We start from the raw sequence: 15,244 nt of genomic DNA on the forward strand, positions 1-15,244 counted from the left end.
TGCCTTTTGAGAGAAGCATTTTCCACAAACTGAGCAGGAAAAAGTTTTTTCTCCACTATGTGTTGTTGTGTGTTTTATTAAATTTGACTTTAGAGAAAAGCTTTTCCCACAAACTGAGCATGAAAAAGGTTTTTCACCAGTGTGTGTTCTTGTGTGTTTCATTGAAATTGACTTTACAGAAAAGCTTTTGCCACAAACTGAGCAGGAAAATGGTTTTTCACCACTGTGTGTTCTTGTATGTTGTGTTAAATGTGCCTTTAGAGAGAAGCTTTTACCACAAACTGAGCAGGAAAAAGGTTTTTCTCCACTGTGTGTTCTTGTGTGCCTTTTTAAACTTGACTTTTGAGAGAAACACTTGCCACAAACTGAGCAGGAAAAAGTTTTTTCTCCACTATGTGTTGTTGTGTGTTTTATTAAATTTGACTTTAGAGAAAAGCTTTTCCCACAAACTGAGCATGAAAAAGGTTTTTCACCAGTGTGTGTTCTTGTGTGTTTCATTGAAATTGACTTTACAGAAAAGCTTTTGCCACAAACTGAGCAGGAAAATGGTTTTTCACCACTGTGTGTTCTTGTATGTTGTGTTAAATGTGCCTTTAGAGAGAAGCTTTTACCACAAACTGAGCAGGAAAAAGGTTTTACACCACTGTGTGTTCTTGTGTGAATTATTAAATGAGACCTTCGAGAGAAACTCTTGCCACAAACTGAGCAGGAAAATGGGTTTTCTCCAGTGTGTATTCTTGTGTGCCTTTTTAAACTTGACTTTTGAGAGAAACTCTTGCAACAAACCGAGCAGGAAAAAGGGTTTTCTCCAGTGTGTGTTCTTGTGTGGATTGTTAAGATTGACTTATGCAGGAAGCTTTTGCCACAAACCGAGCAAGAAAAGGGTTTTTTCTTTACTGTGGGTTCTTGTGTGCCGTTTTAATGACAGCTTTGAAGTTAATGAGTCAGTGTGACATGCCATTCCATCTTTAGCGTGCCCATTATCATCGTCATGAGCGTCTGATAATGTGTCCTCATTATGTGCTTGTGATGGCCCCCAGTGGTCTTCATCACCTTCTGTTGTCACATGATGACTTGAGCGGCTGCTTGTAGGCTCCGCCCCTCTTTTGTCCTCACTCTCATCCTTGTTTTCATCTTCAGTCTTTATCGGGAAAACGTTCAGTGGTGACTTGTTGAGCTCCTCCTCCTCCTCCTCCTCCTTTTTGATGTGAGTCAAGTCTGGCTCCTCTTTCACAGAACGGAGATCGTTTTGTCTGACGTCTGTAGGACACAAAAAGACAAACACACATTTGGTTTGGTCAAGTCAAAGCTCATGCGGTGACTTTGTCTTATGTCAAGTCAAGTCAAGTCAATTTTATTTGTATAGCCCTTAATCACAGACAGTCTCAAAGGGCTTTACATAGCCACAATCGACATCCCCGATCTTAACCCCCAGGAGGGCAAGGAAAAACTCACAAAACCTCATTAGGGGAAAAGTGAGAAACCTTGAGAAGGGACCACAGATGGGGGAATCCCCCTTCCAGGATGACCAGGCTGCAATGGATGCCAACTGGGCAACATTTGACACATACAATGATGCTATGCAATAATAGATGAGATAATATAAGAGTCAATTGAATGAAGTGCTGCAGGAAGATGACTTCAGTGGAGTGGGTCCTTATCCAGGGCCGTAATATCCATGGCAGCATATTGTTATATTGTTTCTACTGTGCTACCTTTGACTTGTGCCTGCCGCATACGGAGCAATGTGTGCAACCCCGATTTGGACCGGACCATGGGGGCATTTCACAAAATTACGTCCTACGATGTAAACCTCCCTTGAGCAGCACAACTGTGATAAACGAGCATTTAAATAGGAAGCACGTTGCGGCTGATGCCAGATTTAATTCCTGACAGTCACAGACGTTTCTGGAAGCGAGCTGAAGTTAGCACACACAGGCTATTGTGTGCATCTGATGGAACACCTGTTGTGGGACCCTAACTTATTAATGGGGGCCACTGGGGGCCATCGCAACATAATGTCATTGATAAAATAGGAATCGTTCAAGTGAAATATGTTTACAAGTATTTCTTTTTGCACATAGAGATAGTTTCATCGTGGGTACTTACTGTATTTTCACGACCATAAGGCGCACTTCAAAGTCCTAAATCTTCCCCAAAACAAGCGAGAAGTCTTGTAATGTGACACGCCAATTATATGGACTGAGAAACTCTCTCGACCATGGGCTTGTTCCCCTTGAGGTATTTCAGAGGGCATTTTAGCACACACTGCTGGCCAAAGTCTGAGACATCTATGCTTCAAATTGACTGTGACATAAACATTATGTGAATACGTTCTTTGGCTGATGGTGCAGGAGAAAGCGGGACAAAAGGGCAGCTGTACACGATGTTGTAGTCTGTCTTATCATTCATGTTATTGCAAGCAAGATACATCACAGGTTTAGACAACAGACTGCAAAAAATAAATAAAAACACACTGCCCAAAGCACACCACTCACATTTCTCTAACCAGCCATCTGATTGGCTGAGGCTCCCGGAATGCATCAGTACTGTTTTTGTGTTGTTTTTATTTCTTATGGGGATATGAATGGCATAAGAGATACATGTTTTGTGATAATTTTATTTCTTTGTTTCATTGTTTGCTTGTAAGCTGTTCAGAGATATTTTTGGTTTTGATTTGAAACCATGACTCTATGGTGTGGTGACCAGTGAAATCCCTCCCCTAAGGTTGTAGATTAAATGTGTTGCCATGACATCTCTCATTGGTTTGAGGAACCGCTGCTGGCATGCGCGTATGGCAAGCCCTTTGAGCATTTATTCCATATCCTTGATATCAGACATTTGTGTATTTCACTCGTGCTGTCTTTTCCAGCACTAGTTATACATTTAGCCACACTAGTGATGACCGTTGCCGTACTAGTTGCCCAGAAACTCTGACAAGTGACTAATTTTTAGCGACTAGTGAGTCTTTTGTTCAACTAGTGCTGACAGATATCTAACTTGTGACACCGAGATAGGCACTATTAGTGCCAAATTCCCAGCTAGTTATCTTTTTGATGCTCTAGCGGCCCACTGTCCCAAACTAGTAATGTTCAAAGTATTACTCGTGACTTATGATCGCCTGCACTAGACAACTAGTTGAAAATTAAATACCCACTAGTTAACTAGTGAAAGATAAACATCAACTAGTTCACTAGTGAAAGACCCTTGAAGTCTTGATATTTAACTACTGGGTCCAAAAAAAATACTTGTAAACTAGTGATGCCTCAAATATCCACTAGTTACACTAGTGAAAGATTTTGACTAAACTAGTTCCACGAGTGAGTTCCAAAATGTTCACTAGTAGAACTAGTGGATGCCAACCTGCTCACTGGTTAACTGGTGAAATTGTCTTTTTGGATTAACTAGTAAAATAGTTAAGTCCAAATTTCCACTTGTAGAACTAGTGAAACACAAATTCCTCACTAGTTACGCTAAATGCTAATGAGGAGGCGGGAAAGTACCATGAGTGTACGCCTCCTATTGGCTCTCTGATCGGAGCTCCACCCAGCAAAAAATTAACTCTGTAAAGCCTGATTCCGAGTGTCCACATTTTTTTTTACTGCCGGTTGCTTGGTATCTATGCAGAATAAAACTATTTTTTCTCAGGGAATGGCTCTCTCTGGGATGTATATTTATTATTTACACGGACATACTGCTAAAAATTCACTCCTATCCACTTTTGGTATACGAAATCAAAGGAATGCAGTGTATTGCAGAAGTCCTGCAATTAATTCTGCCTTCACGAGGATGTGATTTTTCGGATGTTGAATCTGTTCAAAGTTGATGCGTATTTGTTAAAGATGCTGTAATCTGTATTGTGGATGTATATATATATATATATATATATATATATATATATATATATATATGGATTTGTGAGAACAGCATATATAATATAAAACTTGATGACGTCACCCTAGGCTCGTCTCCAATAATTGATTGTCGTGGAAAAACAACGGAAGTAAATACAAAAACACAATCTTCTTACCTTGTTATATTCAATAAATGAATGTGTGTGCATTTAGAGGTTTCTACAATCTTTATTGAAGCCACTGATTGCGTTTTGTTTTTTAAGATTCGATGTTGGAGGAAATATTAGTTGTGGTTTCACCACTTAATTTCAGACAATGCATATCCAGAATATAGTTGAAAAATATTTTATTGTAAACATAATAAGATACATGAAATATATAATGAATTTAACCATGAATAAATGGTTAATTAATCAAGATTTCGGGAGGAAGTTGTGTCTCTCCCCCTCTTGATGTTCTTTCTGTTACTCTCCAGCTTCTATGAACAGTATCGCGCTGCAGAAGAAGCGCCGTCAGAAGGGTCCGAATGGAGCTGCTCATCTGCTGTGGGGTCTCTAAGCAGTCAGGACCGATAGTTTGTCCAGTAACATATAGCGCAAGCTTATTTATAATACACAGTTACAAAGGAATACGAATACTGCGTGTAATGAAGGCAAGAAAATCATTCAAATATACAAACGCAGCTAGCAAACGATAATGAGTGATTATGTTCCAACGTTAATTGAACTCTTGTTCCTACTCTATTAGCTTGTGAGCAATGAACAAACGACACCGTGAAGCCAAAATGTGAGCGTCAAATGCGCGGAAAACTTCATCTTTTGCGGTTCAATCGCTATAAAACTAGCAGCGGCAGATTTCAGAAAGTCCTGCCGGCATGAAGCTGCTCTCGGCGGCAACTGTGAGCGTTGAACTGCCGCCATCCGCCATCAAAACCGGACACCGACATCTCCGAAATCGTTGAAGCAAGTTTTTAAGCAGGGCTTATCTTGTTAAATTGACCACACATTTGACGTTTACACCACTACTTTGTCGCCTAAAATAATCGTAAAATCAAATTTGGTATCACATTAAGAGTAATATTTACAAAAAACATTGCAATACCTCTGAAGGTTTTCTCTTCGGCTTAAGTCGCTGGTTGGCACATCATGTATCGTGATTGGCTGTCCGAAAAACAAACGTCATGTCGGATGAATCCTGGGTAATGTAGGATCGTGACAAGGCGTCCGTTGAATAAATATTGAAAAGGCTTGCCGAGGCACGCCATTTGAGTATTTATTCTATGGCCTTGAGCATGCATTTCACACTAGTGCCCCACAGCATTTATGGGCTTACATGTTCACTAGTAAGATACAAAAATGATCTTACTAGTGAACTAGTGGGCATTTTTATCTTACATGTTCACTAGTAAGATACAAAAATGAGCTTACTAGTGAACTAGTGGGCATTTTTATCTTACATGTTCACTAGTAAGACACAAAAATGAGCTTACTAGTGAACTAGTGGGCATTTTTATCTTACATGTTCACTAGTAAGACACAAAAATGAGCTTACTAGTGAACTAGTGGGCATTTTTATCTTACATGTTCACTAGTAAGACACAAAAATGAGCTTACATGTGAACTAGTGGGCATTTTTATCTTACATGTTCACTAGTAAGACACAAAAATGAGCTTACTAGTGAACTAGTGGGCATTTTTATCTTACATGTTCACTAGTAAGACACAAAAATGAGCTTACTAGTGAACTAGTGGGCATTTTTATCTTACATGTTCACTAGTAAGACACAAAAATGAGCTTACTAGTGAACTAGTGGGCATTTTTATCTTACATGTTCACTAGTAAGACACAAAAATGAGCTTACTAGTGAACTAGTGGGCATTTTTATCTTACATGTTCACTAGTAAGACACAAAAATGAGCTTACTAGTGAACTAGTGGGCATTTTTATCTTACATGTTCACTAGTAAGACACAAAAATGAGCTTACTAGTGAACTAGTGGGCATTTTTTAGCTCATGGGGATCAGTCGGAAAGAATACAATGGTTTCCTATTGGCTGCCCATTTGAAAATAATATAATCCACCAGTCACGGCTCATGATTTTGGAATTTCTCTGCCGAACTAATTTTTCAACATAAACATGGCCGATAGCGTACTGAGACGTATCAGGCGAAGGTGCAGGGCAATAGAGAGAGTTTATCGTCAAGGATCTGCCGGTGGAAGTGAAATACGCGCGATAAACATTTCCATTGCTAATTTAAGAAGAGTTCGTCAGCACATTAGCACCGAGGCAACTCAAAATTTGATTCAAGCTCTGTCAGATCTCAGATCTGTCATCGCTATGGGACACCTGCGTGAAGTTGGCCCCCCATTTGTTGCAAAAATAGGTGGAAATAGTTTGTTTCGTTTGTGCTGCGTTTGTGCTGTTAAAATTTTCGTTTGTGCTGCTTCGGTTCGAAAGATATTACACTTTGTTTTATTTCGAGTGTGACGTCACCCAGCCCCCCATTTTCATCCGATTGACTTGGGAATGGTGCCATTCGTTTGTGCTACGTTTGTGCCCGTTTGTGCTGTTAAAATTTTCGTTTGTGCTGCTCCGGTTCGAAAGATATTACACGTTTTAATTTCGAGTGGTGACGTCACCCAGCCCCCCATTTTCATCCGATTGACTTGGGAATGGTGCCGTTCGTTTGTGCTACGTTTGTGCCCGTTTGTGCTGTTAAAATTTTCGTTTGTGCTGCTCCGGTTCGAAAGATACTACACGTTTTAATTTCGAGTGGTGACGTCACCCAGCCCCCCATTTTCATCCGATTGACTTGGGAATGGTGCCGTTCGTTTGTGCTACGTTTGTGCCCGTTTGTGCTGTTAAAATTTTCGTTTGTGCTGCTCCGGTTCGAAAGATATTACACGTTTTAATTTCGAGTGGTGACGTCATCCAGCCCCCCATTTTCATCCGATTGACTTGGGAATGGTGCCATTCGTTTGTGCTACGTTTGTGCCCGTTTGTGCTGTTAAAATTTTCGTTTGTGCTGCTCCGGTTCGAAAGATATTACACGTTTTAATTCACGCGGTGACGTCACAAACAGGAACGCGCCAGCGTCAGTTTGTTTTGTTTTGCTGTCGAACAAGGAGCTCGGTATCGCGCTACCGCGTTCAGTCAATCACTTGAATCACTCGTATTTGTTATTAATTCCAGGTTATAAACTAGTTCCTGGAATGAACCGATGTTTTGTATGTTTTTGCGCATTTTACATTCTTCATGATCCTGGAAAGCAACTGTTGCCGGACGAACTTCAGGTAAACAGGTCACACTCACTGTTGTAGCTTTTTTGCTAGCATACAGTAATCTTAAAACCTTCCTGTTTTCACTGCTGTAAATTACTTTAAATTCGGTCTTATTTCTTTTAATAGTGTTGTTCTACTGCTCATTCATTTATTTCATCAGTAGTCATTAAAGCTATGTGATTATTTCTTAAAATTATAGTAGACGTGAGGCTGAAACATATCCGTTGAACTTTTTGAAATAAAAACAACTTAAAGACACCCCTCGATGAAGCATTCCCTCATTTGAGAACAACTGAATTAATATAAAAACAGTCCGTGTGTAATTGATGAGAGCCTGCAGAGAAACCTTGGGTGAAACGATAGCTTTATGTGTAAAGAAAACAGCAACAAACAAAACCCCAAACTATTTACATTTCAACAATTAAGCAATCACTGCTTTGTGAAGCTCTTTGTCTTTTCTGATGCTGCTTTCACTCTACTTTCCAGGTCATTGTGCATCTCCCAGTCAAAAGCAGCCCTCCTGCAATATGCCACATAATGTCCTAGAGAATCCTCTTCGAGATGATATGACTGCTCTAAAAGTAAACTGTCAGCATCAGACTTCTGGGAATTTCCAGCAGGGCAACTTCTGTTCAACTCATACCTAGGTCGGTGTCAATCCACTAAGCCTCTCCATTTATCAACGTCAGTCGTATGAAGACTGTAGCAACATCAGACTCATCACAGAGGTCAACATAATTTTTTAATATATTTTTTCCTCAGTATGAGAAGTAGTAGAGGCATCGTCAGGTCTTAAGACATGACCTACATCAGCTTTTTTGTTTTGCAGCAGAAATCCACGTTTCCCTCAATGAAGGCATGATGACGAGCAACGAAACGGTCAACATGAATGAGAAGACTTTCATGCTTGAAAAGCCCTTTTTTAGGTTGTTGAACTCTGCTTCAACAGCTGCCGAACTTGCAGTGATGCTGGTACTTCGGAAGAGAGGGACCACTACGCCTGACCAGAGTGGTAAGTAACTTCCCTGTCTTATGATGTGGGTAATAATCTCAGGGAGGAAGTGGATGTTATCCCTGTCTCCCTCAGCCATGGCAAGTGACCTGATCTCTTCGCATAATTCAGTCACCCACTGTCGAGCATTAGTGTGGATCTGTTGATGCTCCTCAACGGGTTCCTGTGCCTGAACCTCTTCATCGAGCATGCCGATTCATTCTTCTTGTGCTATTTGTGTTGTCAGGTATTTCTTGCACTTTTCTGATGGGAGAGGGGTTCCAGAACTGTCATTACCTTCAGATTCATTAAGTGCCACAATAGTGATGGCACATAGAAGTTATTTTGCATGTTCCACACATTGTGACTTAAGTAGTTGTGCTAAATCTCAGAAAAAATCTTTTTACACAATGTCTTTTATTTTTCAGGCGGTCCCACTGGGAGATCATATTGTTGCAGTGTGCAACGTCTACCCTGACAAAACATGGCAGGTTTTCATGCTTAAAGCACTCATTGATGTAGGTCTTCAAATCGGGGTGAGCGGTAAAAGCTTTGGCCAGAGATCCAAGAATGGCAAGAGAAAAAGCACTCACTGCTTCTATTGGGGACGGACGGGGCACCTGCATGAATCAATTTTTTTCAGCCACTGTGTGATAGCACATACGCCATGCTTTTCTGACATCTGTACCAATGTCTTGTACACATAGTTGTTTGACTCCAGTAGTGACAGAAAAATGTGTCCAGTCCAATGTCTTTAATGCTACCACTGCGAGGTGCACTGTACATAAATACATAGATGTCCTCATTTGTGACGCAAACTTACATCTTTCTCTGCAGTGATGCACATTTCAGCAACCTTACACGCGCAAGGTCGACGATTGTGTCCATTTGGACAAGCGGCTGGATGAATTCTAAATGACCTAAAATAATTTCTTATTGAAAAACAGTAGCAACACAATACAAGTTCTTAAGGCCCAAAACAGCACAATCGACAGACTAGTTCAACCAAAAAGCGGATGTTTTTACAGCAAAAATTAAAGTTAGAAAAGTTGTGGGGACTTGCTGGCTTATGCCACTAGAAATTGAAACAGGCATTATCAATAAAACTGAATTGTTATTCGCATTCCTGTCTTTATAGACTCATCACTAGTGGTCATGTCTGTCGAAGTAATTTTAATTGAAAAAAAAAAAAATCAGGCTTTGCTTTTTAATTGTATGCGGTTCAACAGAAAGAAGAAAACCAACTCATGAAACAGGCGTAGACAAAGATGATGGTGCCCTTCCTTATTTTAATACTATATTTTGTTGCAAAACATGCTGGCAATCAGGACAAATTTTGGTAACTTTCACTGGACTTCTGCACCTGTCAGCAGGAAAACATCCCGATTTGAAGAGCTACATTAATGAGTGCTTTAAAGTCTTGCTTGGGAGTCAGCATGCAAACCTGCCGCCATGCTTTGTCAGGGTAGATGTTGCACACTGCATCAAAATGATCTGCCAGTGGGATTGCCTGAAAAATAAAAGACATCGTGTCAAAGATTTTTATGTGAGATCATGAGCACAACTACTCAAGTCACAATGTGTGGAACATTCAACAGAACTTCTATGTGCCATCACTATTGTGGCACTGAGTGAGTCCGAAGGTAATGACAGTTCTGCAACCCCTCTCCCATCAGAAAAGTGCAAGAAATACCTGACAACACAAATAGCACAAGAAGAATGAATCGGCATGCTCGATGAAGAGGTTCAGGCACAGGAACCCGTTGAGGAGCATCAACAGATCCACACTAATGCTCGACAGTGGGTGACTGAATTATGCGAAGAGATCAGGTCACTTGCCATGGCTGAGGGAGACAGGGATAACATCCACTTCCTCCCTGAGATTATTACCCACATCATAAGACAGGGAAGTTACTTACCACTCTGGTCAGGCGTAGTGGTCCCTCTCTTCCGAAGTACCAGCATCACTGCAAGTTCGGCAGCTGTTGAAGCAGAGTTCAACAACCTAAAAAAGGGCTTTTCAAGCATGAAAGTCTTCTCATTCATGTTGACCGTTTCGTTGCTCGTCATCATGCCTTCATTGAGGGAAACGTGGATTTCTGCTGCAAAACAAAAAAGCTGATGTAGGTCATGTCTTAAGACCTGACGATGCCTCTACTACTTCTCATACTGAGGAAAAAATATATTAAAAAATTATGTTGACCTCTGTGATGAGTCTGATGTTGCTACAGTATTCATACTACTGAAGTTGAGAAATGGAGAGGCTTAGTGGATTGACACCGACCTAGGTATGAGTTGAACAGAAGTTGCCCTGCTGGAAATTCCCAGAAGTCTGATGCTGACAGTTTACTTTTAGAGCAGTCATATCATCTCGAAGAGGATTCTCTAGGACATTATGTGGCATATTGCAGGAGGGCTGCTTTTGACTGGGAGATGCACAATGACCTGGAAAGTAGAGTGAAAGCAGCATCAGAAAAGACAAAGAGCTTCACAAAGCAGTGATTGCTTAATTGTTGAAATGTAAATAGTTTGGGGTTTTGTTTGTTGCTGTTTTCTTTACACATAAAGCTATCGTTTCACCCAAGGTTTCTCTGCAGGCTCTCATCAATTACACACGGACTGTTTTTATATTAATTCAGTTGTTCTCAAATGAGGGAATGCTTCATCGAGGGGTGTCTTTAAGTTGTTTTTATTTCAAAAAGTTCAACGGATATGTTTCAGCCTCACGTCTACTATAATTTTAAGAAATAATCACATAGCTTTAATGACTACTGATGAAATAAATGAATGAGCAGTAGAACAACACTATTAAAAGAAATAAGACCGAATTTAAAGTAATTTACAGCAGTGAAAACAGGAAGGTTTTAAGATTACTGTATGCTAGCAAAAAAGCTACAACAGTGAGTGTGACCTGTTTACCTGAAGTTCGTCCGGCAACAGTTGCTTTCCAGGATCATGAAGAATGTAAAATGCGCAAAAACATACAAAACATCGGTTCATTCCAGGAACTAGTTTATAACCTGGAATTAATAACAAATACGAGTGATTCAAGTGATTGACTGAACGCGGTAGCGCGATACCGAGCTCCTTGTTCGACAGCAAAACAAAACAAACTGACGCTGGCGCGTTCCTGTTTGTGACGTCACCGCGTGAATTAAAACGTGTAATATCTTTCGAACCGGAGCAGCACAAACGAAAATTTTAACAGCACAAACGGGCACAAACGTAGCACAAACGAATGGCACCATTCCCAAGTCAATCGGATGAAAATGGGGGGCTGGATGACGTCACCACTCGAAATTAAAACGTGTAATATCTTTCGAACCGGAGCAGCACAAACGAAAATTTTAACAGCACAAACGGGCACAAACGTAGCACAAACGAACGGCACCATTCCCAAGTCAATCGGATGAAAATGGGGGGCTGGGTGACGTCACCACTCGAAATTAAAACGTGTAGTATCTTTCGAACCGGAGCAGCACAAACGAAAATTTTAACAGCACAAACGGGCACAAACGTAGCACAAACGAACGGCACCATTCCCAAGTCAATCGGATGAAAATGGGGGGCTGGGTGACGTCACCACTCGAAATTAAAACGTGTAATATCTTTCGAACCGGAGCAGCACAAACGAAAATTTTAACAGCACAAACGGGCACAAACGTAGCACAAACGAATGGCACCATTCCCAAGTCAATCGGATGAAAATGGGGGGCTGGGTGACGTCACACTCGAAATAAAACAAAGTGTAATATCTTTCGAACCGAAGCAGCACAAACGAAAATTTTAACAGCACAAACGGGCACAAACGAAACAAACTATTTCCACCTATTTTTGCAACAAATGGGGGGCCAACTTCACGCAGGTCTATGGGACCCGCTCCTATTGAAGCACATGTTTGTTTCTCTGCGGCAACTCATTTGCATCCAGGTAAAGTGGCTATAATTCTTATTGTATTTTTTTGTGTCTGTTTCTTCTAACTACCCATGGGTTTCACAGACGCCCTGTTGTTCCTTAAGTGGTTAATATACAGTTTTCCTGTCTTTATATGAGCTCTATAGATTTAGACTGTTCAGTAACACAATGGCTATCCACTTTGAAATATATATATGTATTAAAACTCTTGTTAACAACTCATACCTATGTCATAAAAATGGTTAGAGAAAGTAGCTTCTTGTGGTTTGCAAGATAATTGTTGGTCAGATATATAAAATTGCTGCAAATATATATATATATGTGTATAAGCATATAAAAGATCACACTCATTAATTTGCTTAGATTTCTTAATCCTTTTAATTCCATATTTTAGGTAGACGCGGGAGACCAGCCCTTGATATTACAAGGGATCAAATTGAACTACTCCTCACTCAAGGCTTTACAGTGAGAGCCATAGCAGGGATGTTGGGCTGTTCCTCTTCATATCTCCATAAAAAAATGAAGCCTTTTCAGATTTCAGCCAGAAATAGATTTACTCCCATTCATGATCTTGACCTCGAGGAGCATGTCAGAATATTGCACAACCAATTTCCAAGATCAGGCTCGGAAGTAAGCATTCTGCAACATAGTCGCTTTATGTATATGATATCTTTATATCCAGTGTGAAATTTCACTTTTTTAATTGTGTTGAAATATGAACCTCTTTCAGATGATGAGGGCATACCTTCGTGCTGCTGGCATTGTAGTACAAAGAAAAAGAGTTCGAGAAATCCTCAACCATGTTGACCCAGCTGCTGCAGCCCAGAGATGGAGCCAGACTGTGGCTAGAAGAACATATTATGTGCCATTTCCTAATAGTTTATGGCACATAGATGGTCACATGCGTCTCATTCGGTAATGAAGGATAATCTCTTGTATTTGTTTGTATTTGTTGGAGCATTAGAAAGCAGATAGTATTGTCCGGACGTTGCAGATTAAATTTTATTTCGTAATTTCTCTTTGTATAGGTACATTTCACAAACTCCCGACTTGCGCACTTAAATGCGCAGCAATATAATCTCAGCCAGTAGGCCCTAACATCAGCCAAAACAACTCCTCCCTCTCTAGCACACAATAGATATTTTTTCCTTAAGTCTGTAGTTACATTTATTGAGTTTTCAACATCTTACTATTGCTCAGGTTGTTGACTGGTTGTGACACAGTCACTCTTCGTTCAAGGTCTTCACTGTTGGCTTGCAACTGGTTGAGATGTATGCCATATCTTGCCAAGCCAGTTTCCAAATTTTATTGATTATAAGGGTCTTCTCCAAATACATTGTTGAGAGCTGTTGATTGCTGATGGATGTTTGAAAGCATGCCTTCCATCCAAATTTGTGTTGGCGTCCGATTGTTTGCAGTTCTCAACCTGTGGTTGTTCCAGCCATGTCTGAATATATCCAGTCTTTTCTGAATTTCTGGCTTGTGCACAATTTGTAGTGCCATTTTGTGAACGTTGTCATCCGGGTTCAATATTTGTTCATCTTCAAACGAATAGAAAAGCATGTAAAAGTAGTGCACAACCTGATGGAAAACGTCTCTCCAAAGTCGTTCGATACGTTGGTTGTGCACAGATTGGCCTGTTATGTGACTTGCATGTTCTTGAACCTGTTCTGTTCATTCATCATTGGGAGATAGCCTTGGTGGAGGTCTGGTGGAGTGTTTTTCTAGGGAATAATTTCATACAAATAAATGTGATAAAACTTTAATGCAAATATAATGCTATACTGATTTTCTTGTAAGGTAACCACTATTGTTTTTATTTTTGTTTTACAGGTGGGGGTTTGTGACACATGCTGGTATTGATGGAAATTCCAGGCTAGTAACATACATAAACTGCAGCACAGACAACACAGCTTTGACAGTGCTGAAATATTTTGTCCACGCTACTTGTCTATATGGGTTACCCTCCAGAGTAAGATCAGACCACGGTGGGGAAAACACTCTGGTTGCTCTTCTAATGAATCTTCTCCAAGGACAAGAACATGCAAGTCACATAACAGGCCAATCTGTGCACAACCAACGTATCGAACGACTTTGGAGAGACGTTTTCCATCAGGTTGTGCACTACTTTTACATGCTTTTCTATTCTTTTGAAGATGAACAAATATTGAACCCGGATGACAACGTTCACAAAATGGCACTACAAATTGTGTACAAGCCAGAAATTCAGAAAAGACTGGATATATTCAGACATGGCTGGAACAACCACAGGTTGAGAACTGCAAACAATCGGACGCCAACACAAATTTGGATGGAAGGCATGCTTTCAAACATCCATCAGCAATCAACAGCTCTCAACAATGTATTTGGAGAAGACCCTTATAATCAAGAAAATTTGGAAACTGGCTTGGCAAGACATGGCATACATCTCAACCAGTTGCAAGCCAACAGTGAAGACCTTGAACGAAGAGTGACTGTGTCACAACCAGTTAACAACCTGAGCCCTGAGCAACACCAAGAGGTTCAAAACTTAATACATGGAACAACAGACTTAAAGGAGAAATATCTGGTGTGTGCTAGAGCGATTGAAAACATTCAACGCTCAACAAATTAATCCACAATGGCTACACCTTCCCAAACCCCAATGAGTCTCCTATTGACTGGCAGAGCATGTCATGTAGGTCGTTCTCCTCAGTAATACCTCTTGGGAGGTACAGGCACATCATGCATGTTGATGCGTAAGGAAGACGACGTATGCCCTCAGCCTGTTCATAAAAATCAATGGCCAGTTTGTCGCGAAAGCCCAGGACAGGAACCTCATCAGCTCCAGTTATGAAGATGAGAAGGTCTTCAAAGGACATTTCTGTCATTTTGTCTGCCGTGAAAAAAAGAAGGAAATTGAAAGTAAAATCTGCAATTGTTTTTAAAGTGAAACATCAATTCTGGACTTTATATACTGTATTTCAGCTTGGCCTTGTGTAGCAAATTTAGGGTACGTGAACATAAATACACAAAAACACAAAAATAACAATACCATTACAATTTCTAACTGCCCCTTGTTCTGGTATTTACATTGTTCTCAAATGTAAAACATACAACAATAACACTTTCCGGTCAATCAAAGTAGTGTACATTTTAGTGTGCCACTTTGTTTGTGTATGGAGTTCAGTTTCATAAATTGTGCTAGAAATGCTTAATTAAA

General features: G+C 40.3%; 1 protein-coding gene and 2 long non-coding RNA genes across 4 annotated transcripts in view; 1 reads left to right on the forward strand and 2 right to left on the reverse strand.

The window, feature by feature from the left end:
• The window catches only part of LOC148342453 (uncharacterized), a 95,981-nt gene that overhangs the window by 9,741 nt on the left and 70,996 nt on the right, over nucleotides 1-15,244 (forward strand). The window contains exon 3 of the mRNA XM_088288184.1: nucleotides 8,852-8,870. Coding sequence (XP_088144310.1) covers nucleotides 8,852-8,870 — 19 coding nt within the window. The remainder of the gene's footprint in view (nucleotides 1-8,851; nucleotides 8,871-15,244) is intronic.
• On the reverse strand, nucleotides 9,397-10,038 carry LOC148342454 (uncharacterized). The gene is made up of 2 exons (XR_015842225.1): nucleotides 9,821-10,038; nucleotides 9,397-9,637 (listed from the first exon to the last, which is right to left on the reverse strand). It is a non-coding gene; the product is annotated as an uncharacterized LOC148342454 (long non-coding RNA).
• On the reverse strand, nucleotides 10,121-11,385 carry LOC148342455 (uncharacterized). Of its 2 annotated transcripts, none has more exons than XR_015842218.1 (3): nucleotides 11,047-11,385; nucleotides 10,412-10,572; nucleotides 10,121-10,226 (listed from the first exon to the last, which is right to left on the reverse strand). It is a non-coding gene; the product is annotated as an uncharacterized LOC148342455 (long non-coding RNA). The 2 variants fall into 2 exon arrangements; XR_015842217.1 differs by having other exon boundaries at nucleotides 10,129-10,229.

The sequence above is a fragment of the Idiotropiscis lumnitzeri genome, chromosome 2, assembly GCF_059441095.1.
Source record: "Idiotropiscis lumnitzeri isolate Australia: NSW breed Sydney's pygmy pipehorse chromosome 2, RoL_Ilum_1.0, whole genome shotgun sequence".
In the NCBI taxonomy this organism is placed as follows: Eukaryota; Metazoa; Chordata; class Actinopteri; order Syngnathiformes; family Syngnathidae; genus Idiotropiscis; species Idiotropiscis lumnitzeri.